This window comes from Dendropsophus ebraccatus, chromosome 10 (genome assembly GCF_027789765.1).
Source record: "Dendropsophus ebraccatus isolate aDenEbr1 chromosome 10, aDenEbr1.pat, whole genome shotgun sequence".
NCBI classification, from domain to species: domain Eukaryota; kingdom Metazoa; phylum Chordata; class Amphibia; order Anura; family Hylidae; genus Dendropsophus; species Dendropsophus ebraccatus.
In genome coordinates, this window is record NC_091463.1 from 85,597,241 (window position 1) to 85,623,880 (window position 26,640).

General features: G+C 45.2%; 1 protein-coding gene across 1 annotated transcript; it reads left to right on the top strand.

Annotated features, from left to right (window-relative positions):
• The first annotated feature begins 13,178 nt into the window (after window positions 1-13,178).
• Window positions 13,179-25,602, top strand: TIMM50 (translocase of inner mitochondrial membrane 50). Its single transcript, XM_069943709.1, has 11 exons — window positions 13,179-13,367; window positions 14,531-14,675; window positions 14,768-14,799; window positions 19,970-19,991; window positions 21,425-21,483; window positions 21,571-21,690; window positions 21,885-21,989; window positions 22,370-22,468; window positions 23,610-23,766; window positions 23,983-24,089; window positions 25,346-25,602. The coding sequence occupies exons 1-11, from the start codon at window positions 13,215-13,217 to the stop codon at window positions 25,448-25,450; spliced, it is 1,104 nt and encodes a 367-aa protein (XP_069799810.1). The 5' UTR covers window positions 13,179-13,214; the 3' UTR covers window positions 25,451-25,602.
• Window positions 25,603-26,640: the final 1,038 nt, after the last annotated feature.

The following is a 26,640-nucleotide window of genomic DNA, read 5'->3' on the forward strand; positions in this document are numbered from 1 at the left end:
CCTGGGCTCTGTGTGTGGGGAATATGTCTTTCTCCTATAGGGACTTGGTCCCGTTCAGCTCTCCACAACAGTAGGCCTAAGGTCTTATTCCCACGTTCTGTGAAACACAGAACCACAGATAGGTGAGTCATGATTCAAACACTTTCCCCGCTCCCGGCATCATATTGATACACTACGGGGCTTCTCCATCTGTGGGTTCCCTGGTTCACGGAAGGTGGGAATAAGCCCTTACCCTGGTCCCGTGAGTGTGGGGCTCTGTAGCTGTTGAGTGCTGTGTGTTGTTTTTGTGTGTTTTATATACCGTTTAGAATCCCTGAATAATACACAATGTAAAATATTTCCTGAAGTTAGTGTTTTTAAAGGGGTAGGGGGGGGGGCACTTTTTTGCTGGGACAGGGGAGGAGGTGGCCGAGGGAAAAGACGTCCACTCACCTCCCCGATTCCAGCGGCGGGTTCTGCATCGTGGTGTTCCGGTGCCCGGTTCCCGGCCGCTTCCGGGTGTCTGACGCGGGCTCGAGACGTGACATCTCAGGTCCGCTCAGCCACTCAGTGAATGAGGCGGGATCCGTTTCAAGTCCACTCAGATCACGCTCAGGTGGCTGAGCGGACCTAAGACGTCACGGGGAGGTGAATGGACGTCTTTTCCCTCGGCCACCTCCTCCCCAGTCCCAGCCCCCCCGTTGGAGTACCCCTTTAAGGAAAATGCTTGGATATAGATATACATCCATTATGGATATGCGAGTATATATTTACATAGAATGTGATACAAAAAAGAAGAGAAAAATAAAGCAAATTAAAAACAATGGCAGGGCATGACAAATAGCTCCTGTGCGCACTTGGAAACCAAGGACAAATCAGACTAACCTGTGAGGAGAAACTAGACTCCTCTGTCCCAAACTTGTCTGTGCCCATGTGGCTTTCATCAGCCTACAGTATGAACAGTGGTTGTGATGCCTAAAGGGGTACTATGGCCACAATGTTCTTGTTTTTTTGTACAGTGTTGGGGGTGCATAGAAAATAATAAATATACTTACCTAACCATGTGCCAGTACCAGTAGGGGTCCTCCTTTCACATTTTCAGATTCACCCCTGGATGTTCTGGTCTCTACTTTCGAGATGGACTCATTGGGCAGCCAATCACTGACTGAGCATGGACTGCGCCCCGGCCAGTGATTGGCTGAAGAAGAGAGTAAAGAGGTGACCGGAGGACCCCGGGGCAGTGTGGTTAGGCAAATATAGGATGTTTATTATTTTCTCTGCAGCCCCAGCACTATATCACCCCTTTAAAAGGTCAGGTTTTTTCTTCTTCCCATTGGCATCTCCGATGACCTTGAAATTATGGCTTTAACAATTCAAAAAGTTTGCTTCTTTCAAAAGTCAGGAAGCATGGTGGTGGAAAGAGGAAGATGAATGGGAAAACCCTATAAAAACTTGTTTGAAATGTGGAAAGAAAACCATGTATGACATCCATAGAACTTCAGGCTGAGCTGGAGCCATCTGGAGTAGTAGCTTTAACCCCTTGCATAGGTTGCTCACCTAACAAAACTGCTCTTTGAGTAAAAAAAAAAACCCTGCTTAAAGCGACTCCGTACCCACAATTTGACCCCCCCCAAACCACTTGTACCTTCAGATAGCTGCTTTTAATCCAAGATCTGTCCTGGGGTCCGTTTGGCAGGTGATGCAGTTATTGTCCTAAAGAAACAACTTTTAAACTTGCAGCCCTGTGCCCAACGGCCGGGGCTTAGAATGTCTATGCATTAGGCTGCTACCGTCCCTCCTCCTCACCCTCTTCATCATTAGGAATGCCACTGGAACATTTTCTCCTGCCTGAACACTGCACAGGTGCCCTAACGATCCAGCCCATGTGCCGTGCTGACACAGGTGATGAATAGGAGATAATCTGCCTGGAGCATTCCTAATGAGGAGGAGGGACAGAGGTTGTGCCAGCCTAATGCATAGACATTCTAAGCCCCGGCCGTTTGGCACAGGGCTGCAAGTTTAAAAGTTGTTTCTTTAGGATAATAACTGCATCACCTGCTGAAGGGACACCAGGACAGATCTTGGATTAAACGCAGCTATCCGAAGGTACAAGTGGTTTGGGGGGGTCAGATTGTGGGTACAGAGTCGCTTTAAAGTGATTGTACCACTAGGCCCAGGCTGAAGCACTGGAGGCGGGCTGACCCACCCTTAGTGGGAGGAAACCCCCCACCCCTCTATGATAGGGTTCCATTGATTCTAATGGAGTCACGTGATGGAGGGGCTGGGGTTTCTTCCCACTAAGGGTGGGTCAGCCCGCCTCCATTGCTTCAGCCTGGGCCTGGTGGTACAGTCACTTTAAGCGATTGGATAAAAAACAACCTCACTAATAGAGGCAAAGGATGATGGTGTATGGGCCTCATATAGGAGACACTAAGCATACATATATATGGGAGGGTCTGGGGGCCCTTTAGGCTGTGTGTACCCCTAGGGGCAGCTCTGGTAGTACATCAGGAGGGTAGCAGATGGCAGGACTGCAGTGAGAGACGCCTCATGGCTTTATACACTGGTAAGGACACAGGAGCATTAATAAATAAGTCTATGCCAACAAGGAGGGCAGAATAAGCTGATCACCTGGGCTCCAGCCGGGACCCCCACCCATCCAGAAAACGGGCAATGAATACTCACCAACCATGAGCACTCACCAACAGGGCTGTGGAGTCGGTAAGCCGCAGCTCCGACTCCTTGAATTTTATCAGGACCGACTCAGACTCCTGCTCCTTCATAAATGGCTGGTCATATACCAGGGGAGTTATTTATCACACTCAGCAGCTTCTCCCTAATGTCCTACATGATCCTGGGGCGACTTCTGAGGGAATAAAGGAATACTGTATATAAAGCAGCTTCTCCTGTGTGTGCAGTGGATGCAGCCAGTCTCCAGCCTCCATGTCCTGAACTACTCACAACTAGACTAGATGGAGCAGGTAGTCTTTTCCTGCTGACAGTCTGCTGTGTTTCTAACTAAATATTCACCACACACACAGAAACACTGCTAACAATGCCAGATACCTGTCATATAGAGGTCAGCCATAGTGATATACAGGGGGTCACACACACAATAGCATGCAATAGCACGCACGCACGCACACACACAGTCTGCTGCAGTCATAGTGCGCACACACACACACACACACACACACACACACACACACACACACACACACACACACACAGCGCTTGCTGCAGTCATAGCACACACACACACAGCCTGCTGCAGCCATAGCGCGCGCACACACACACACACACACACACACACACACACACACACACACACACCTGCAGCCATAGAACAGTGAAGAAAAACACACAATCTTCTCCCAGAGAGAAAACACCACACTGAGGACAGAGGTTACTGCTACACTACTTATGTCTTCTCCTTCTCCTCTATATTACACAGGATATCTTCATATTAAACTGCTGCTCATATACAGTCATCCAGCATCCAGGAAGAGACCAGCACAGATCTCCCCCCACACAATGGACTCTTCCAGCTCAGAAACAAACTGCCAAATAGTGACCGACAACTTTGTACATTTTTTTCCAACTCTGACTCCACAGCCCTGCTGACCAAGCCTAAGCCCTGCTCATTCATTATAGGGCTACGAAATGCTTCTGAGTTCAGCCCTTGGAAGCATTTGGCGACCCCATAAACACTGGTGACGTCTCCATTCATCGCAGGGTGATTACTTTCCCATTCTTAGGATGATAGGGGTCCCTGCAGTCTGACCTCAATCGTTCGGCTTCATAGCCCCACTATCCTATTGATAGGGGATAATAAGCGGAGATAGACCTTTATAAACCAGAAAGGAGCAGTGCATGTACAGCCGGCACAGCCAGCATTTCTATATGATTGTGGAAGCCCAGACTGTCAGCTGTGTGGTCGTCATCCTGCAGTTCTCCTGTGCTCAGTTTCACATGATCCCAGTACCAGATTTAAGTATATCAGCTACCAGCATATTATAGATCCCAGTATCAGCTACCAGCATATTATAGACCACAGTATCAGCTACCAGCATATTATAGACCCCAGTATCGACCACCAGCATATTATAGACCACAGTATCAGCTACCAGCATATTATAGATCCCAGTCTCGGCCGCCAGCATATTATAGACCACAGTATCAGCTACCAGCATATTATAGACCCCAGTATCGACCACCAGCATATTATAGACCTCAGTATCAGCTACCACCATATTATAGATCCCAGTATCGACCACCAGCATATTATAGACCCCAGTATCTTTCCTCCAGCATATTACAGACCCGAGTATCAGGCCCCCAGCATGTTATAGATCCCAGTATCAGCCACCAGCGTATTACAGACCCCAGTATCAGGCCCCCAGCATAATATAGACTCCAGTATTGGCCCCCAGTATATTACAGACCCCAGTATCAGCGACCAGTATATTATACACCCCAGTATCGGCCACCAGTATATTACAGACCCCAGTATCAGGCCCCCAGCATGTTATAGATCGCAGTATCAGCGGGTGATCATCGCTCATAAAGAAGATGTGTACTGTATTGTAGACACTGTAGACACCTCTTCTCCCTGTCCTGTGCTCTTCCTCTCTGCTCTTCTATAGGGTAATAGATTTCCTGGATGTTATAACTAGTGCCCTGTCTCTAACATCAGGTATGGCGTCTAGGAAAGCTATTTACAGCTATAGAAGTGTAGGCAAGAAGACCTCAGGGCTGGGAGAAGTAGTGCCTGCAGCATTGTCTTCCCCAACCAGTAATACTGTACAGTATAGTGTAAAATAGTTCCATGCGCCCTCTGGTGGCCTAATATAGAAAGTACATGTCAAAACCCAGTATATCCTTTGATGCGTCAAGGTATCTGATGAAAAGAGTGACACATAAACCTGATCATGGCAACACTAGCGCCATCTGCAGGCAGCTTTTGGACAGGCTCACATTGATTACAACCACCACTCAACAGTAAGGGTATGTTCACACAGTAAATGTGGCGGAATTACGCCTGTCTCAGTGTCCCATAGTTTGTCTATAGGAAGGCTCGCGCGCCTCCGCTCCTGACGCTCTCCGCACAAAGAATTGACATGTCACTTGTTTGCACGGGAGAGAGGCTGGAGCAGAGGCCGGGGAATCCTAAGTGAATTTAAACCTGGCTGGTATTCACATATATCTATCCTAAGAAAATACAAGGGTTTACTAGATGGACCACAGGAACTTTTACAGCTGACAATCTTCTATAATAGTATTATTCAGGCACTATATGGCGGTATTATTTAGGCACTATATGGCGGAATTATTCAGGCAACATATGGTGGTATTATTATTATTCAGGCACTGCATGGTGGTATTATTATTATTATTCAGGCACTGTATGGTGGTATTATTATTATTATTATTCAGGCACTGCATGGTGGTATTATTATTATTATTATTCAGGCACTGTATGGTGGTATTATTATTATTCAGGCACTGCATGGTGCTATTATTATTCAGGCACTGTATGGTGGTATTATTATTATTATTCAGGCACTATATGGTGGTGGTATTATTATTATTATTATTCAGGCACTGCATGGTGCTATTATTATTCAGGCACTGTATGGTGGTATTATTATTATTATTATTATTCAGGCACTGTATGGTGGTCTTATTATACAGGCACTATATGGTGGTATTATTATTATTATTATTATTATTCAGGCACTGTATGGTATTATTATTATTATTCAGGCACTATATGGTGGTATTATTATTATTCAGGCACTGTATGGTGGTAGTATTATTATTATTCAGGCACTGTATGGTGGTATTATTATTATTATTCAGGCACTGTATGGTGGTATTATTATTATTATTCAGGCACTATATGGTGGTGGTATTATTATTATTCAGGCACTGCATGGTGGTATTATTATTATTATTCAGGCACTGTATGGTGGTATTATTATTATTATTCAGGCACTATATGGTGGTGGTATTATTATTATTCAGGCACTGCATGGTGCTATTATTATTCAGGCACTGTATGGTGGTATTATTATTATTATTATTATTATTATTATTCAGGCACTGTATGGTGGTATTATTATTATTATTATTATTATTCAGGCACTGTATGGTGGTCTTATTATTCAGGCACTATATGGTGGTATTATTATTCAGGCACTGTATGGTGGTATTATTATTATTATTATTATTATTATTATTATTATTATTATTATTATTATTCAGGCACTATATGGTGGTATTATTATTATTATTCAGGCACTGTATGGTATTATTATTATTATTATTCAGGCACTATATGGTGGTATTATTATTATTCAGGCACTGTATGGTGGTAGTATTATTATTATTCAGGCACTGTATGGTGGTATTATTATTATTATTCAGGCACTGTATGGTATTATTATTATTATTCAGGCACTGTATGGTGGTCTTATTATTCAGGCACTATATGGTGGTATTATTATTCAGGCACTGTATGGTGGTATTATTATTATTATTATTATTATTACTATTATTATTCAGGCACTATATGGTGGTATTATTATTATTATTCAGGCACTGCATGGTGGTATTATTATTATTATTATTATTATTATTATTATTATTATTATTATTATTCAGGCACTGTATGGTGGTATTATTATTATTATTATTATTATTATTATTATTCAGGCACTATATGGTGGTATTATTATTATTATTCAGGCACTATATGGTATTATTATTATTATAGTGCTTGAAAAGCACTATATTGTAATCCGTATTCTTCTTCTTCTTCTTCTTCTTCTTCTTCTTCTTCCGTTTCTTCTTCCAGCCATTTTTCTGCGCGTAATACAGCCCGAACCGCTTTGCGCACACACTCCGTTCAAACTGCGTTTCGAAGCCCTCGGCGGTGTGTGGTGTGCTATCTATTTTTCGTTTCGATCGGATTTGTCGTTTTTAAGAAAATTACGTTTAAAGACCCCGAATTTCCCATAGAAAATAATGGCCCATTGCAAATAATGGCCACACTCTGCTGACAGCCAATCACAGCACATATGCAAATAGCTGAAATATAGCAGCCAATAGGAACTCTAAGGTCTCGTCATGCATTGTATCACACCATCCACAGTCACATGTCCACTATTGGCCAATAGAAGATGTAATATATGGAAGGTCCTTAACCATCTTGTCTCCCTGACATAAGTAAGATTGTCATGGTAACCGAGCAATGGTCTTTACCATTATAAGTAGCAGAGGTCAGTCAGTAAAATAGCAGAGCTGAGGCAGCCATGTAGCAGGTACGGGATCCAAGCTGCTCTTAAAGGGACGGTACCCAAGCCGCACTTAAAGGTACGGTACCCAAGTCGCTCTTAAAGGGACCCAAGCCTCTCTAAATGGGTCCCTTTAAGAGCGAACTAAGTACCTGTAAGAGCGACCTGGGTCCCTTGAGGGGGTAAATGGGTCCCTTTAAGAGCGAAATATGTCCCTTTAAGAGCAACCTGGGTCCCTTTAAGAGCGAAATGGGTCCCTTTAAGAGTGATCTGGGTCCCTTTAAAGGAAATATTTCGCTCTTAAAGAGACCCGTTTCGCTCAAACTGGGTCCCTTTAAGAGTGAAATATGTCCCTTTAAGAGCGACCTGGGTCCCTTTAAGAGCGAAATATGTTCCTTTAAGAGCGACCTTGGTCCCTTTAAGAGCAAAATGGGTCCATTTAAGAGCAAAATATGTCCTTTTAAGAGATAAATTGGTCCCTTTAAGAGCAACCTGGGTCCCTTGAGGGGGGAAATGGGTCCCTTTAAGAGCGAAATTTGTCCCTTTAACCCATAGCTGCACCAGGACGTTATTGAACGTCCTCGTGCCGCTATGGGAGTTCAGAGGGGGGTCGCGCGGCGACCCCCCTCTGAACTGCTGTGATCCCGGGTGCCGCATGTAGCTCGGGATCGCGGCTATTAGCGGGCACGGTCCGATCGCCGTGCCCGCTAATTAAGTACTTAGAAGCAGCTGTCAAAGTTGACAGCTGCTTCTAAATACTTGCTGATATGCATCCCTGGTGGTCTAGTGGGGGGATCGCCCCCCTGCGGCGCGATTGCGGGGGGGCGATCCCTGCATCCATCCCGGGCCGGGGTCTGCTCCGTAATGGCGCTGATCCCGGCTCGGCATTCTATTGCTTTTGGCTGCAGCAGCCAAAAGTAATAGAACACCGATCTCATGGATTCATGCAGTATAACTATACTGCATGGATCTCTATGAGAGATCAGAGTACATATACTAGAAGTCCCCCAGGGTATATAACCCTAACCCCAGGGGGAATAACCCTAACCCCAGGGGGAATAACCCTAACCCCAGGGGGGCTTCTAGTATATGTGTAAAGTAAAAGAAAAATGTATTTTTAATAACACAAAATCCCCTCCCCTAATAAAAGTCTGAATCACCCCCCCTTTCCCCATTTTATAAATAAAAATAAATAAATAAATTAATAAACAAACATGTTTGCTATCGCCGTGTGCGTAATCGCCCAAACTATTAATTAATCACATTCCTTCCTGATCTCGCACGGTAAACGGCGTCAGCGCAAAAAAATCCCAAAGTGCAAAATTGCGCATTTTTGGTCGCATCAAATCCAGAATAATTGTAATAAAAAGCGATCAAAAAGTCATATATGCGCAATCAAGGTACCGATAGAAAGATCACATCATGGCGCAAAAAATGACACCTCACACAGACCCATAGACCAAAGGATAAAAGCGCTATAAGCCTGGGAATGGAGCGATTTTAAGGAACATATATTTTCTTTAAAAGGTTTTAATTTTTTACAAGCCATCAAATCAAATAAAAGTTATACATGTTACATATCGTTGTAATTGTAACAACTTAAGGAACATATATAACGAGTCAGTTTTACCCCAGGGCGAACGGAGTAAAAACAACCCCCCCCCCCCCAAATAAAAAAAAAACATTTTTTTTTTCAATTTCACCACACATATAATTTTTTTCTGGTTTCCCGGCACATTTTAGGCAAAAATTACATCTGCCATAGCAAAGTACAATTAGTTGCGCAAAAAATAAGGGCTCATTTGGGTCTCTAGGTGGAAAAATGTAGGTGCTATGGCCTTATATACACGAGGAGGGAAAAACAAAAACGCAAAAATGAAAACTGGCTGTGTCCCCTAAGGGTTAAGAGCGACCTGGGTCCCTTTAAGAGCGAAATGGGTCCCTTTAAGAGTGATCTGGGTCCCTTTAAAGGAAATATTTCACTGTTAAAGAGACCCATTTCGCTCTTAAAGAGTGACCTGGGTCCCTTTAAGAGTGAAATATGTCCCTTTAAGAGCGACCTGGGTCCCTTTAAGAGCGACCTGGGTCCCTTTAAAAATGAAATATGTCCCTTTAAGAGCAACCTGGGTCCCTTTAAGAGCGACCTGGGTCCCTATAAGAGCGAAATATGTCCCTTTAAGAGCGACCTTGGTCCCTTTAAGAGCAAAATATGTCCCTTTAAGAGCGACCTTGGTCCCTTTAAGAGCGAAATATGTCCCTTTAAGGACAAAATGGGTCCCTTTAAGAGAGAAATATGTCCCTTTAAGAGCAAAAATCGGTCCCTTTAAGAGCGACCTTGGTCCCTTTAAGAGCGAAATATGTCCCTTTAAGAGCAAAATATGTATCTTAAAGGGACCAGGGTCGCTCTTAAAGGGACCCATTTTGCTCTTAAAGATACATATTTTGCTCTTAAAGGGACAGATTTTGCTCTTAAAGGGACATATTTCGCTCTTAAAGGGACAGATTTTGCTCTTAAAGGGACATATTTCGCTCTTAAAGGGACCAGAGTCGCTCTTAAAGGGACCCATTTTGCTCTTAAAGAGCGAAATATGTCCCTTTAAGAGCTAAATGTGTCCCTTTAAGAGCAAAATATGTCCCTTTAAGAGATAAATCGGTCCCTTTAAGAGCGAAATATGTCCCTTTAAGAGCGAAATATGTCCCTTTAAGAGCGACCTGGGCCCCTTTAAGAGCGAAATGGGTCCGTTTAGGAGCGACCTGGGCCCCTATAAGAGTTACCTGGGCCCCTTTAAGAGCAAAATGGGTCCCTTTAAGAGCGAAATATGTCCCTTTAAGAGCAAAATCGGTCCCTTTAAGAGCGACCTTGGTCCCTTTAAGAGCAACCTGGGTCCCTTTAAGAGCAACCTGGGTCCCTTTAAGAGCGAAATATGTCCCTTTAAGAGCAAAATGGGTCCCTTTAAGTGCAACCTGGGTCCCTTTAAGAGCGAAATATGTCCCTTTTAAAGCGAAATATGTCCCTTTAAGAGCAAAATCGGTCCCTTTAAGAGCAACCTTGGTCCCTTTAAGAGCGAAATATGTCCCTTTAAGGGCAAAATGGGTCCCTTTAAGAGCAACCTGGGTCCCTGTAAGAGCAAAATATGTCTCTTTAAGAGCGAAATATGTCCCTTTAAGAGCAAAATGGGTCCCTTTAAGAGCAACCTGGGTCCCTGTAAGAGCAAAATATGTCCCTTTAAGAGCGACCTGGGTCTCTTTAAGAGCAAAATGGGTCCCTTTAAGAGCGAAATAATGTCCCTTTAAGAGCAAAATCGGTCCCTTTAAGAGCGACCTGGGTCCCTTTAAGAGCGAAATATGTCCCTTTAAAAGCAAAATGGGTCCCTTTAAGAGCAAAATGTGTCCCTTTAAGAGCAACCTGGGTCCCTTTAAGAGCGAAATGTCCATTTAAGAGCAAAATGGGTCCCTTTAAGAGCAAAATGGGTCCCTTTTAGAGCAAAATATGTCCCTTTAAGAGCAAAATCGGTCCCTTTAAGAGCGACCTGGGTCCCTTTAAGAGCTAAATATGTCCCTTTAAGAGCAAAATGTGTCCCTTTAAGAGCGAAATATATCCCTTTAAGAGCGAAATATGTCCCTTTAAGAGCTAAATGGGTCCCTTTAAGAGCGACCTGGGTCCCTTTAAGAGCGAAATAGGTCCCTTTAAGAGCTAAATGGGTCCCTTTAAGAGCGAAATGATTCCCTTTAAAGGTCGCTCTTAAAGGGATCCAAGTCGCTCTTAAAGGGATCCATGTAGCTCTTAAAGGGATCCATGTAGCTCTTAAAGGGATTCCCCAGGTCGCTCTTAAAGGGATCCAAGTCGCTCTTAAAGGGATCCATGTAGCTCTTAAAGGGATCCATGTAGCTCTTAAAGGGACGGGACCCAAGTCACTCTTAAAGGGACCCAAGTCGCTCTTAAAGGTATGGGACCCAAGTCACTCTTAAAGGGACCCAAGTCGCTCTTAAAGGTATGGGACCCAAGTCACTCTTATAGGGACGGGAGCCATGTCGCTCTTAAAGGAATGAGATCCAAGTTTCTCTTAAAGGGAAGTCACTGGTAAAGGGGCGCTCTTTTCAAGCACTATGTATTTTCCTGGAAATGCAAATCTAGTTATTGTTATTCAGGCACTGTATGGTATTATTATTATTATTATTCAGGCACTGTATGGTATTATTATTATTATTATTATTCAGGCACTATATGGTGGTATTATTATTATTATTCAGGCACTGTATGGTGGTATTATTATTATTATTCAGGCACTATATGGTGGTATTATTATTCAGGCACTATATGGTGGTATTATTATTATTCAGGCACTGTATGGTGGTATTATTATTATTCAGGCACTGTATGGTATTATTATTATTATTATTATTATTATTATTATTATTATTATTCAGGCACTATATGGTGGTATTATTATTCAGGCACTATATGGTGGTATTATTATTATTCAGGCACTATATGGTGGTATTATTATTCAGGCACTATATGGTGGTATTATTATTATTCAGGCACTGTATGGTATTATTATTATTATTATTATTCAGGCACTGTATGGCGATGGTATTATTATTATTCGGGCACTATATGGTGGTATTATTATTATTCAGGCACTGTATGGTATTATTATTATTATTATTATTCAGGCACTGTATGGCGATGGTATTATTATTATTCGGGCACTATATGGTGGTATTATTATTATTATTCAGGCACTATATGGTGGTATTATTATTCAGGCACTATATGGTGGTATTATTATTATTCAGGCACTGTATGGTGGTATTATTATTATTCAGGCACTGTATGGTATTATTATTATTATTATTATTATTATTATTATTATTCAGGCACTATATGGTGGTATTATTATTCAGGCACTATATGGTGGTATTATTATTATTCAGGCACTGTATGGTATTATTATTATTATTATTATTATTATTATTCAGGCACTGTATGGTGGTATTATTATTATTCAGGCACTGTATGGTGGTATTATTATTATTCAGGCACTGTATGGTGGTATTATTATTATTCAGGCACTATATGGTGGTGGTATTATTATTATTCAGGCACTGTATGGTGGTATTATTATTATTCAGGCACTATATGGTGGTGGTATTATTATTATTCAGGCACTGTATGGTGTTATTATTATTATTATTCAGGCACTGTATGGTGGTATTATTATTCAGGCACTGTATGGTGGTGGTATTGTTATTATTATTCAGGCACTGTATGGTGTTATTATTATTATTATTCAGGCACTATATGGTGGTGGTATTATTCAGGCACTGTATGGTGGTATTATTATTATTCAGGCACTGTATGGTGTTATTATTATTATTATTCAGGCACTGTATGGTGGTGGTATTATTATTATTCAGGCACTGTATGGTGTTATTATTATTATTATTCAGGCACTGTATGGTGGTGGTATTATTATTATTCAGGCACTGTATGGTGGTATTATTATTATTATTATTCAGGCACTGTATGGTGGTATTATTATTATTCAGGCACTGTATGGTGGTATTATTATTATTCAGGCACTGTATGGACGCAATAACTCTGCGGTGCCATCAGGTACTTTTCCCATTCCAGATCACCAGGATTTCCGAACGACTGAGCGCTGAGGTAAAGTAGTTTTATTGTATAACTACAACCGTGTGACGTTTCTGCCTGTGACCACGTGTGGCACCCAGAGACAGCCCTCCATCCCGCCATCCACAATATGGCCGCCGAGCCGTGACCGTGACGTTGACTGCAGGTTGAACTATATTCTCCCTCCTATTGGCTGTTCTTTGTCGGCACTTGATTGGCCGTTCTCTATCGCGGCTTTGATTGGCTGTCTCTGCTCCCGGCTTCCCACGGATTGGCTGCCGTTGCGCAGTGCGAGGAAGATGGCGGCCTCGCTGGTGCCTGCGTGCGGGAGGTCGGTGCGGTTACTGCTGTCAAGCCGGGCGCTGCTGGGATGCCGGCAACTGAGTACCGGGCCCGGGGAGAGCCTGACCGGAGCCGTGCTGAGCGACAAGCTGCGGAGCCAGCAGAAAGAGGTGAGAGGTAAAGAGGGGGAGAGCCCCCTGTCAGTGACCTGTCACCCCGTGACCTACAACCCCCTGTCAGTGACCTGTCACCCCGTGACCTACAACCCCCTGTCCATGACCTGTCACCCCGTGACCACACCCGGTGTCCTACCACCCCCTGTCCGTGACTTCTTCCGCCTCTACATGCCCCATCATCTACCCTCTGTTACCCCCCCCCCCCCCCCCCCCACACACTCCTCGTCTGATCCCCTGACTCCTCCCTCTTCTCATCTGCCCCTCCACTTACTAATACCCCTGACTCCTCCCTCTTCTCATCTGCCCCTCCACTTACTAATACCCCTGACTCCTCCTCCTTCTCATCTGCCCCTCCACTTACTAATACCCCTGACTCCTCCCTCTTCTCATCTGCCCCTCCACTTACTAATACCCCTGACTCCTCCCTCTTCTCATCTGCCCCTCCACTTACTAATACCCCTGACTCCTCCCTCTTCTTATCTGCCCCTCCACTTACTAATACCCCTGACTCCTCCCTCTTCTCATCTGCCCCTCCACTTACTAATACCCCTGACTCCTCCCTCTTCTCATCTGCCCCTCCACTTACTAATACCCCCTGACTCCTCCCTCTTGTCTGCCCCTCCACTTACTAATACCCCTGACTCCTCCCTGTTCCATCTGCCCCTCCACTTACTAATACCCCCTGACTCCTCCCTCTTCTCGTCTGCCCCTCCACTTACTAATACCCCTGACTCTTTCCTGTTCTTGTCTGCCCCTCCACTTACTAATACCCCTGACCCCTCCCTCTTCTCGTCTGCCCCCTGCACCTATTGATACCTTTCTACCTGTTCCCACATGTGCCCCCCCCCCATATCACTTTGCCCTTATTTGCCCCCCCCCCCCTGCAGCATGATATTACCCATCTACCTCCGGATACCCCTGCCTTTCTCCTCCACCCCCACAAACACTCGGACCCCCAGTGCTTCCCTGTAGACTCCACCATACTGACATCTTTTCCCCCACCCCCTGTTGACATTTACATTTATACAGCCTGATGTGCCCCCTCTACCTACTGCTACCACTGACGCCTCCCTGTCCGCATGTGCCCCCCCTTATACTTATATGCCCCCCTCCATCCTGGTCCTCCAGCTGACTTCTTCCTCCTCTCCATCCCGCAGGCTACTGAGGACCCTCAGAGTAATTCTGAATCAGAAGAACAGCAGAAAAAGCAAAAGGAGAACAAAGCCAGAGCCAAAAAGTTCCTCCTGCGGGCAACGGGGGTCCTGGGCGTGGTGGGGAGCGGCTTTATTGTCTATACATTTGGTAAAGCCCCTGTACTCTATGTTGGGTATTGGGGGGGGGGGGGGGCTCTCTCTGTCTTTGTCTGTCTGACATCTCCTCTGTTCTACATGCAGGTAGCAGCTCCCTGGACGAGGAGGGAAATAAGGTAAAAAACAAACAAACCCTGAGGGGTCTGAACCTGCTGTCTGTACACGCACTAAGGGCCCTATTCCACCAAACGATTATCGTTCAGATTGTTGTTAAATCGTTTGAATCTAAACGATAATCGTTCGGTTGAAATGCAGTTAACGATTAACGACCGAACATGAAATCGTTGATCGCTGGACCTGGACTTATTTTTATCATTGCTCCTTCGCAAATCGTTCGCATTGAATAAGACGTCGTTCGGTCGTTCGCAGTAGATACAAACGCAATAGCAAAGAAAAAACGATCGCAAATACTATCATAAGTAACGATTATCGTTCCATGGAAATGAGTGAGCGTTTTCAGATCTTCCGCAATAGCGGTCGTTTGAGATCGTTAATCGTTAACGATTATGCGAACGATAATTGTCTGGTAGAATAGGGCCCTAAGGGTCCTATTACACTGAGCGATTTTTTTTTAACGACTAACGATAAACAATCGCAAACGAGATTGCATATCGTTAACCTGAAATCGTTCACCATATTACACAGAACGATAATCGTTAGTTACGATCGTTACTATGATCGTTTATTCCTTCTGATTCCAGAAAAACAATGAACAATGGGCAATTACACTGAACGATTAGTGAAAAAACGTGGAACTTGAGCGAACGAACATGGAATTACAGCGAATGATTAACGATCATTTTAGGTTCAGATCTAAATAAACGATCAACGACATGCTCGTTGCCAGCAATTATGCAGAACGATTATCGTTTAAAATCTTAACGATTTTTCGCACAATCATCGTCCCATGTAATAGGGCCCTAAGAATACAGTGATACTGACACTCATCCCATAGAGTGATAACCACTGCTGGCAGCCATGACAGTGCACATAGCATACAGGACAACTCCTACAATTAGGTAGCCCCAATGATACCCGACTACAGTTCATTCATTCATACTGTAAGAAGGTGGAGGGAAACTTTTCTATTGACTTATGGACAATGCAATGAGAGTTAAATGCAGAATATTTATAGTTTTCTCCCAAAATAAAAAGAAGACGTCTTGAATCAAAGCAGCATGTGTGATGGCAGAACCACAACTCTCAGCATGCTGAATAAAAATTTTGATGTTACAGAGCTGGGTGAGAATTATTTAAGTACAGTACTTGTTATCCACCACCAGGTGGCAGTGTCCCTCTGGTCATTGTACACAGTCCCTGCCTTCTCTTTTGAGCGGTTCTCCAGCTACTACAAAACTACAAGCCTCCTGGCCGCTAGAGCATGCTGAGACTTGTGGTTTTACAACAGCTGGAAAGCCAATGTTAGGCAGATACTGTTCCACTATGGGCTTATTTATTCCACCTTCAATGACGTCCCAGATTTACTAGCAGGTTTTACATTTACTTTTCTCTTTTCCAGCACATGGTCACACTTTATAAGGGACATATACAGAGTCATACACATATACACTTGCAGGGTCAGACACACATGCAGGGTCAGACACACATGCAGGGTGAGACCCAAAAGTAATTTGTAGCTATTCAAGGCCATGCACAGATACACGTCCTCGTCATCTCCAGCTATAGCCGTCATGGACCTTACTTCTCTGGTGTACCTCTAGGGGCAGTCATTGTCTTGCTCAGACTATTACAGGCTTGTATTGACCATGGAGGCACCAACTTCCGTGATATCCTCTTATTCCTCTCACCCTATTATGCTCTGGTTGATTGGTTATCATCCATCTGATATCTGATTTATGTTATCTCATACCTAGAAGAGGCTGATTTGGATCTTGTAGGCAGTCCAGCATCTTGTCCATACTGCATGTGACTGCATCTTCACGGTGTCAGGAGATTTAGGGTTCTATTACACTGAACCATAATCGGCCGAATTGGCCCTATGCGGCCGATTATCACTCCGTGTAATAAACACAGCGATCAGCCGATGAAAACGATCATAGGTATATTGATATAGGTTTGGACCTATAATTGTCGGGCACGGACAGCGGTGGGTGGGTGGCAGCTGACGATTTGCAAACTGCATACATTACCTATCCATGGTCCAGGGCTCCTGCTACGCCCTGCTTCTTCCTGGGTCCTGCACACTGCAGCTTCAGAGCGGCCTTTCTTAGAAGACAGGCCGCTCTGAAGCTGCAGTGCGTGGGACCCAGGGAGAAGCAGAGAGCAGGAGGAGCCCTGGACCATGGATAGGTAATGTATGCAAGCAAGGGCTGCAAGGACATCGGTAATGATGTCCTTGCAGCCCTTGTTAAACGATTATCGGGCCATGTAATAGGCCCAGTAAGTCTAGCAGATCGGCATCGTTTACAGTTATTATCAGGCCATGTAATAGTACCCTTACAGCTGAGCTGACCCCTATAGATGTAGGTTTGGAAATTCCCTGTATCTATGGCTGACGTCAATTTCTTGCCCTGCGCCCATATACATGCTTAGCATCACTGCTTACTACCCCATCACCTGATAACGGTAGTAGCCGTATGTGCAGCAACCTTGTTACCTGTGACAGGAGTCCCTGCTCCTCTACATAGTGTTACCCCTACATATTACAGCTTCATGAAAAATACTGTGTACAAAAACAGTAAAATAGTAGTGTCTCCCCATGATGACATGTTTCCTGCACTCTATGCTCCCTGGTAGATTGGTGCTTGTTTAGGGACCTATTACTCTTGTGCTGTCCGGGTGGTACAGACAATTGCTGGCCAGTTTGTGTCTCTTTGCTCTGCCTATTCCTTGTTATACAGGGGACGTGTGGACGTTTTGATCTGTCAAAATAATGCGATCAGCTAATGATTGAACAGCTGTGCGTTAGGGTCCTTTTACATTAGAAGATCTTCGGGCATCTGTGGCTGCAAACAAGCGCCAGTTAGCTAAATCGGAGCTGGTTTGCGGAGCCTTCACACAGCACCATTCGAGTGATGTATCATTGTATCATTCGTGCGGACATGGAAACTGACAGCAGAAATACGTATATGTCCATGCTGTAAGTCTCCAGATCAAACATACAGCGTATCCTTATCGTCAGCGCTGTTGTGTGATCCAGCACTGTCGTCTCCCATCCTGTCACCTATAGTTACAGCATCGTCTGGGAGCTGACACTGCTGGATTACACAGCAGCGTACTAGGTAAGTATGCATTGCTTGTGTGATCGGAAAACTGACAGCACATATGTCCATGCTGTCAGTCTCCAGATTGCACATACATCATATACTTACTGTCAGCGCTGTTGTGTGATCCGGCACTGTTGGTTGCTGTCTTGTTGCCACTGTGCCGCCTGTAGTCTAGGAGCTGACAGTGCCGGATTTCACAGCAACGCACTACGCACATTGCTTGTGTGATCTGAAAACTGACAGCACAGATATGTACATATCCGTGTTGTCAGTTTCCCTTTGCTATCGGCCGCACATCTCCTGTTTACACATAAATATGTGCAAAAGATGCGTTCAGCTGAGGATGGGGCGCTTGCCTTGTCTTCAGGTGATCACTGTCTTTTTTATTCGATTAGAGGCTGAGGGTGCATGCACACTAAAGAATACGTGTGGAAAGGCCGCTGCAGATTCCGTCACTGGCCCCTGCTCGTGGGCGCGCGCATTTCCGCCTGTGCCATAGACTCCATTCTAGGCACAGACAGATTCAATTCTTTTGGCGGACGGCGGAATCGTCCCAGCCATAAAATGGTGTTTATGACACAGTCGGACGACGGAATCCGCGGTGCATCGTAAGCACGGATTCCGTACTGTGCATGCACCCTGAAGGAGCATTTCTAGCAACACTCCTTGACAATAATCGGCCCATGTAAAAAACCATTTAGTCAGCTGACGGCTGGATTATATCGGCATGTTTACCAATAATTGCCCAGATTAGTCATGGCTGATCAGCATACATAGGTGGGAGTCCCTATTTGTACAGAACATTACTAGAGTCCGTCATCAGACCATAGATTCCGTTCATCCGCACAGTAATCGGTGAGCCTTCTATCAGGCTGACCATAAAGTGATATTAACCCTTTGGCATGTGTAGGATTTGTTCCCAGAGCTGTCTGGGCTGTAATCTGCTGTCGGTGGGAATAGACTGAAGCCCACTTCACAGTCAGGTGACAAGTGTGGCCCTCCCTGACGTGAGGACTTGTGCCAGCGGCTTTGGCTTCCTTCTGCTCCCCTTTGAAGCGGTGTGAGGATGTTGGACAGAAGGTATAAAGCCCCTTTTACTGTTATTAGGAGGGAGATGTGAAGAGGAAGCCCTGAGCATCTTTCCCACGCTTTGAAGATTGCTCCTTACAGAGGTATTATAGGGAAGGGATAACACTGGTGTAGCCATGATGGTGGATCCCCCTATCCCACATGAAAACTCATACAATCTTCTGACACGTCGGTGAGACGCTTCTTTCTGTCAAGTCGGTAAAAATGTTGTTTTTTGGTCGTATTGGCAGCTAAGATATAGCTGAGTGACGGCTATATTAGGCGCCTTGACGGAGAGAGAGAGGGCTGTATGGCCACTCTGATGGTGGTCTATGGGATTGGCTGTCACCCAGCTTTCTCAGATAATTCTATAGAAGCAGCTGGATGGAGTGGTGACCACTTGGCTGAATGGTGGGCTCCCTGAGTGTGGGAACAGTAGTCCTGTGCCCTTGACATATACTGCAGGTACGGCTTTAATCTCCGGCTTCCTGTTAACACCTCGGCTTCCTCTCCCGGCCTTTGATGTGCACGGAGTATCACCTTGCTGTGACTGCCACACTTGTCACCCGCTCGGGCACACTCCTAGGTGTACCAGGCTCCCGGCTTTGATGTTTACTGTGTATTTATCAGCACACTTCTCCATTGTTCCTGCTCTCACACATCATCTGCATAATAGAGAGCTGTTCACACTGTCCAGCTGGAGTATAGGGGCCATATGTGCACTAGCCTACAAATACCAGGCTGTAGCTGTAAAGTGCAAATCTGTAGATAATCAATATTGTGGGGGATGAGAGTCCATAGAACACAAGCTGCTTATAGACACTGGTGTGATCCCATCCCTGGGAGTAGTATACATAATGGGGGTTCCCTGGACCCTACTTGTACCACTAGTCAGCCACATAAATGTGATTGTATAGTCTACTATAGGCTGATGGTATTATATATCCATTGTTTCTGGTTGTTCTTTAATGTGCCTCTCATCTTTTTTTAGATTCCTGATGAATTTGACAATGGTGAGTGCCAGGTTTCTTTATCTGCATGGTTTACTTAAAGGGTTTGTTCACACGTCCACTTTTACTGCAGATATTGAGAAGTCAAAATCCGCAGTGGATCCATGTTAGAGAAACGGCCACACCCAGCAGAGGGGTGTGGGTATGGTTGACATTAATATAAGGTGTAAGGGCAGAAGCCTCCCAATGACGGATGGAAGGGGAGAGAAGGATCAGGCATGTTGGACTTGCCTGATCCTTCATCATCTTTCATCTTGCCTGATCTTTCTCCCCCCCCCCCCCCCCCCCCCCAACCTCTCTCCTGTTAGAATAAATGCCCCGGGGAGTGTATGTGTATTGGGATCGGGAGAGATGGCTGTCAGACAAATGATCATTCTGCTATCTGAAGTCAGTAGTGGTTTGTGCAGCAGTAACATGGTGCTTCTATCTGCCCCTGCACCTTTTTTAGTATCTATGAGCAGGGCTCTCACCAAAGATGGATACTGATGGTATGCTGTCCATGTGCGGTCATGTGATAATTTCCCCATATACCCTACATATGGAAGTAATAGATGCTGCTGAATGGTGGTTGCTGTGCAGGACCCGCAATGGGCATTGACTTCATCATGCACCATTAAAGCGACTCTGTACCCACAATCTGTGTCCCCCCCCCCCCCCAAAACCACTTGTACCTTCGGATAGCTGCTTTTAATCCAAGATCTGTCCTGGGGTCCGTTCGGCAGTTATTGTCCTAAAAAACTACTTTTGATACCTGCAGCCCTGTGTCAAACTGCCGTGGCCTAGATTGTGTATGCATTAGGCTGGCACAACCTCTCTGTCCTTCCTCCCCGTCCTCTTCATCATTAGGAATTTTCCAGGCAGATTGTCTCCTATTCATCACCTGTGTGAGCACGGCACATGGGCTGGATCGTTAAGGCACCTGTGCAATGTTCAGACAGGAGAAAATGTTCCAGGGGCATTCCTAATAATGAAGAGTGTGGGGAGGAGGGACGGAGGGGTGGTGCAAAGTTAGGGCACAGATACTCTAGGCCGCGCCAGTTGGGCACGGGGCTGCAAGTTTAAAAGTTGTTTTTTAGGACAATAACTGCATCACCTGCTGAACGGACCCCAGGACAGATCTTAAAATAAAAGCAGCTATCCGAAGGTACAAGGGGTTTTGGGGGGGGGGGATCAGATTGTGGGTACAGAGTCACTTTATTGTCATGTCTGCTCCAGGTTTAGGGGGTGGGGTTCCCCTCAGGTAGGCCTCTTGTAATTAGCTGTAACACACAAACATTATCCAGAATGGTTTATAATATACTTTGCTGACATATATGTTTTCAAGTGAAGCAGAGTTGTAATACCACATACAACCAATAGCAAGAGTGGCACTGTTTTTGATGAAAAGCAGCCATGTTTTTCTAATTCCTTACAACCATTTTTTGCCTGTGTCGTAGATCCTCCAGTATTACAGCAGATTAGAAGGACTTACAAATACTTTAAGGACTATCGTCAGGTGAGTCACCTCTTCTGTATCCCCCTCCCCCCGACCCTTGTGTGTCCCTTCTTCCACTGTATCAATTTTCTTCCTTCCGTTTCATAGATGATCATAGAGCCCACAAGTCCCAAACTGCTGCCAGATCCCCTAAAAGAGCCGTATTACCAGCCTCCCTACACACTGGTCCTGGAGCTGAAGAACGTCCTGCTGCATCCGGAGTGGTCGGTAAGTCTGCACCTCCATGGTCGGCAGCCATTGACCTTAGCAGGAGTTGTATGGGATTACAGCTAGGAGTCATATGATGCAATACCAGACACAGCCCACAGACAGTGGTGGCGCTATCATCATCTGGGTGTGCATTATAAAAGCATTATGTGTCTGTCATCTTTCTCTGCTCTGATGAAGTTTTCTGATCTCAGTTAGAAACAGGATGGAGATTCAAGAAGCGGGCCGGCATCGACAACCTGTTCCAGCAGCTGGCACCTCTGTATGAGATTGTTATATTTACCTCTGAGACCGGCATGGTAGGTGTGCACTGACGTCTGTTTGTCTGTCCGCTTTCTATTGGCTGCTTCTTGCAGTTTACATGGTGGCTGTTCGGGTCAGACAGAGCAGGAGGCGCTCTTCGCTCTTACATAACAGATCTCCTCTTATGTATACAGGGGGCTGCAGTGTGTGAGCCTATAATGTCCGTATCGCCCAGTAGATGGAAAGGGCTTGGGGGTTTTGTACACATAAAGACGTTATTTATGCCCTAATATCCAAGTTTTCACGTATCCGAGCCATTGTATGATGCTCACATCCATGTGAATGAGCACTGTGACCCCTTCTTCCTAGCCCCCCATACTGTCTTCTGACCTGTCTCCACAAAAACCTGCTTATAACCTTGTGTTTTCCCCTCCAGACGGCATTCCCCCTCATCGACAGCTTAGACCCTCACGGCTTTGTATCGTACAGACTTTTCCGAGACGCCACGCGGTATTCAGATGGACACCATGTTAAGGTAAAACTAACCAGCCATTGTTATTACATTACTTTTCAGCAGTCAGCCACAGTCCACCAGTTACTTCCACCTTGGCCTGTAGTCTACCCAGGGCTAGGTATACTGCCAACCTTAAAGTCTCACTGTTGTTTCAATTTTTTTATTTTTTTTGCAGACATCAATAGTACAGGTGATTTTTAAGAAATTTTGTAATTGGGTTTATTATTGCTGAAAAATGCATTTTTATCATGAAAAAGCAGTTTGATGCTCTCCCCCCTGTCTTCATGGTTCTCTTATTGAGAGGGGAGCGGTTGAGGGCGATGAGGCACCAAAACAGGACAACAAAGAGTTAATTTACAGCTACATCACCGGCTCTCTCCCCTGGAGTCAGCGCTGACCTCTGAATAGCAGCTTTCACACAGGTCCCACTGTGTAATCCATTGTTCTCTGCTCTCTGCTGGCGACTAATCTCCCTCCTCCCCTCTCCATAGGTTACACAGGGCTCAACAGATGTAAAAGAGTCGAGATTTCCTGATAATGAGCAGTGGATGAGAGAGAGGAGGGAGGGGGCTGGGAAAAGTCTTTTTGAATGCAGATAATGGCATATTTGCCTAATAAACCCAATTACTATGTTTCTGAAAATAGCCTGGACTATTGATTTCTGCAAAAAAAAATAATAAAAAATTTTGTGTGTATATGTATATATATATATATATATATATATATATATATATATATATATATAATAATATATATATATATATATATATAATAATATATATATTATATATACATACACATACACACACACACACACACCTCCTGACAGATGATGTCAGGGGAGAGAAGGATATGATATCAACAATTTTTGTTCTTGGAGAAATAAGCCATTGCCAGAGCTGTCTGGCAGTGGCTTAAACCCTTTTTCTAAACATCTATGTGTATGCGAACATCAGGAGGTCTGTATTGTGCATGAATCTCATCAGTTACAATGGGAGCCATGTACAATACTTACTGGGCGATGTGTGACACTATAGCACACAGCGTGCCTGCATCCTGGCAACCCCTTTTACCCACAAAGTGCTGCTAGAACGAAGAGTTTCCCATTGGTAGAGCAGAGTTGTGTGGTTGCTAACCTGTTCTGTATTGTTTCTGTACACAGGACATCTCGTGTCTGAACAGGGACCCCTCACGTGTAGTAATAGTAGACTGTAACAGAGAAGCGTTCAAACTACAGCCGTACAACGGCCTCGCCCTAAAGGCATGGGATGGAAATTCGGAGGACCGGGCGCTCTATGACCTCACTGCCTTCCTAAAGAGTAAGTGTCGCAGCAGCTTTATCCCTCTGTACAGTGATGACAGTGAGGGAGGGCCCCATCATATACATCACAGATCACTGTCACTCCGTAGTCTCGTTCTGGGTCCAGCTGTTGTGGATCGGTGTTGCTATTCTCTAGCAAGGACCCTACAGCCGCCTGCATGTACATGTTAGTGGGATTGGCTACAATCGAATTGATTCTTACAATCTCCTGCAGCCATTGCAACCAGTGGTGTAAGCGATGTCCGCACAGTCCTGGAGAATTACTCCCTGGAAGAAGATCCCTTAGAAGCATTCAAGCGTCGTCAAACCCAGCTTGAGCAGGTGCGTGATGGGGGTCATCACAAGGACTGACCCAATACAATGGAACCTATGATAATATAGTTGGGTCCTCATCTGGACTTCTGTTACTTAACCATGACGTGCAGTATTGACTCCATGATGCTGCAGCAGTTTTGTTGAATTGGCTGAAAGGAAGAAAATCCAGCACTGACAAGGGACTAATGACTTAAAGAGGTACTCCGGGCTAGGTGCATTTCCAGCGTACAGCCAGGGAGGGGGTAGATATAGAGGCCGCTGGTCACTTACCTCCCCGGTTCCAGCCCTGGGTCCCGGATCACGGTGCCCTGTCCTTCCATCCCACTGCCTGGTCTGAGCTGCGGCTTGAGATGTGACGTCTCAAGGCAGCTCAGCTATTCAGCGGCCGAGGCGGGACCCCGCTACGACCGCTGAATGGCTGAGCTCCCTTGAGACATCACGTCTCAAGCTGCAGCTCAGACCAGGAAGCGGCAGCCGGAAGGGAGAACAGGCAGGGGTGATCCGGGGCCCGGCACTGGAATCAGAGAGGTAAATGACCGCAGCGTCTATATACAACCCCTCCCTGGCCGTACACAGAAAATACACATAGCCCTGAGTACCACTTTAAGGCACCATTACACCAAGCGATTACCGGCCAATTATCAGCTTAAATGGCCGATAATCGATTGTTGTAATAGCTAGTGTTAAAAGGGGCAACGATCAGCTAACATGCACAATGTCGTGTAATCCTTGTCTTTCAACAATAATGACTGTCTGCCGGCCGTCACTCCATGTAATAGGAGTGGCAGCACTTGCTCCTCCAGATCGGCTCGTGTAGTAGGACCTTTACCTTGCTCCCCCACCCTACTCTTGGTCACATGCCGGCCCATTTCCATCCACAAGCTGTATTCTAAGTATTAGAGCTGGTGCCCAGAACCTGCCAGACATGGGACGTATCCAGGGCAGTGCCGACTTCCGGTGTTGGCTGCTTGCTGTTTTCCTCTGTTCTTTATGCTGACAGTAGTCTTTAATGTCTGCCATATTATATCTTCATATATGGTTGTCTCTTACAGCTGATCAGCAAGGATTTAGATTGTTGGAAGATGAAAGTCTTCTAAATCCTCACTGATCAGCTATTATGGCTGAGGAAAGTTACTGCCAGCTATATATTATGTCTGCCCCCTACAGAATGGTGGGGGCCTTTGGTGCAGTGGCACATCAATGTACGCTTACGTGATATCTTTTGGTTTCTCATCCTTAGCTCTTCTTTCTTTTCCCCACAGGAGGAGCAGCAGAGATTAGCAGAACTCTCCCAGCTCAGCAAAAGACAATCAATGTCATTAGGTTCTATTGCCGGACGGTTCTGGCCTCGTTCGAAACAGCAATGACCTCACCAGCTGACCCCCCCCCCCTTTCCCTACTGACAAGTATGAGCCGGCCCCGCCATCCCTGTGTATATATAGAAGGGACATAGATGTCTTTCCATTGGACGTGTGTTTGCATCATGTGAATATATGAATAAACTTTTTTTGTAGACTTACTCTGTCACGTTCATTATTCCTTTCCATCTGTATTGTACATAGCACTAATGTTGCCTGCATGTGCTGTCTGAAGTCACATGGCTGTATCTCCCCTGTGGTGCTATTGGCATTTGGCACTACAGCTTTGTCTAGTGGGGTTCACCCTATACGTAAAGGTCAGTACCTACTAAACATGGTCCAAGAAAGGACAAACTTGTCCAATCCACACCTCACAACCTAGTGGATTTTAAGGGGTACTCCAGAGAAAATAATTATTTTAGATCAACTGGAGTAAGAAAGTTATACAGATTTGTAAATCACTTCTATTTGAAAATCTCCAGTCTTCCAGTACTCATCAGCTGCTGTATGTCCTGCAGGAAGTGGTGTATTCTTTCCAGTCTGACCCCTGTGTTAGCGCTGACACCTCTGTCCATGTCAGGAACTTTCCAGAGCAGCAGCAAATCCCCATAGAAAACCTGTCCTGCTCTGGACAGTTCCTGACATGGACAGAGGTGGCAGCAAAGAGCAGTGCATCAGACTGGAAAGAATACACACTTCCTGCAGGACATACAGCAGCTGATAAGTACTGGGAAAAAACAATTCAATGGAGTACTGCTTTTGACTATGTTCACACTACGTAAGTGCCTCGGAAATCACGGCCGTTGTAACAAAGGCACTTCCGTGGTGCTGCAGTCTGAGGGAATCTCGGCCGGAGTGTATACACTTTGTATACACTCCGGCCAGGATCCCATGCAGCGCCGTAGAAAACTGACATGACACACAATAGAGTGAGCAACTCCGGCCGCTTGCTCTATTGTGTGCTGTGGGGAGCTCTGATGCGGGCGCGCACAGATGCGCCCGCGTCAAAACTCTGCAGGCCGAAAGATCATCCGCCTGGTACTGCAGTAGCGGCTGGGATGATCTTTTCAGAGACCGGCCATTCGGTGACCTGGCCGGGTCACGGAACGGCCGGTCTCTTGCGCCATGTGACCATGGTGTTAGGCTGGAGACAATTTTTTTTGCGACAACTGCCACTGCTGTTTGTGCCAAAACCAGAA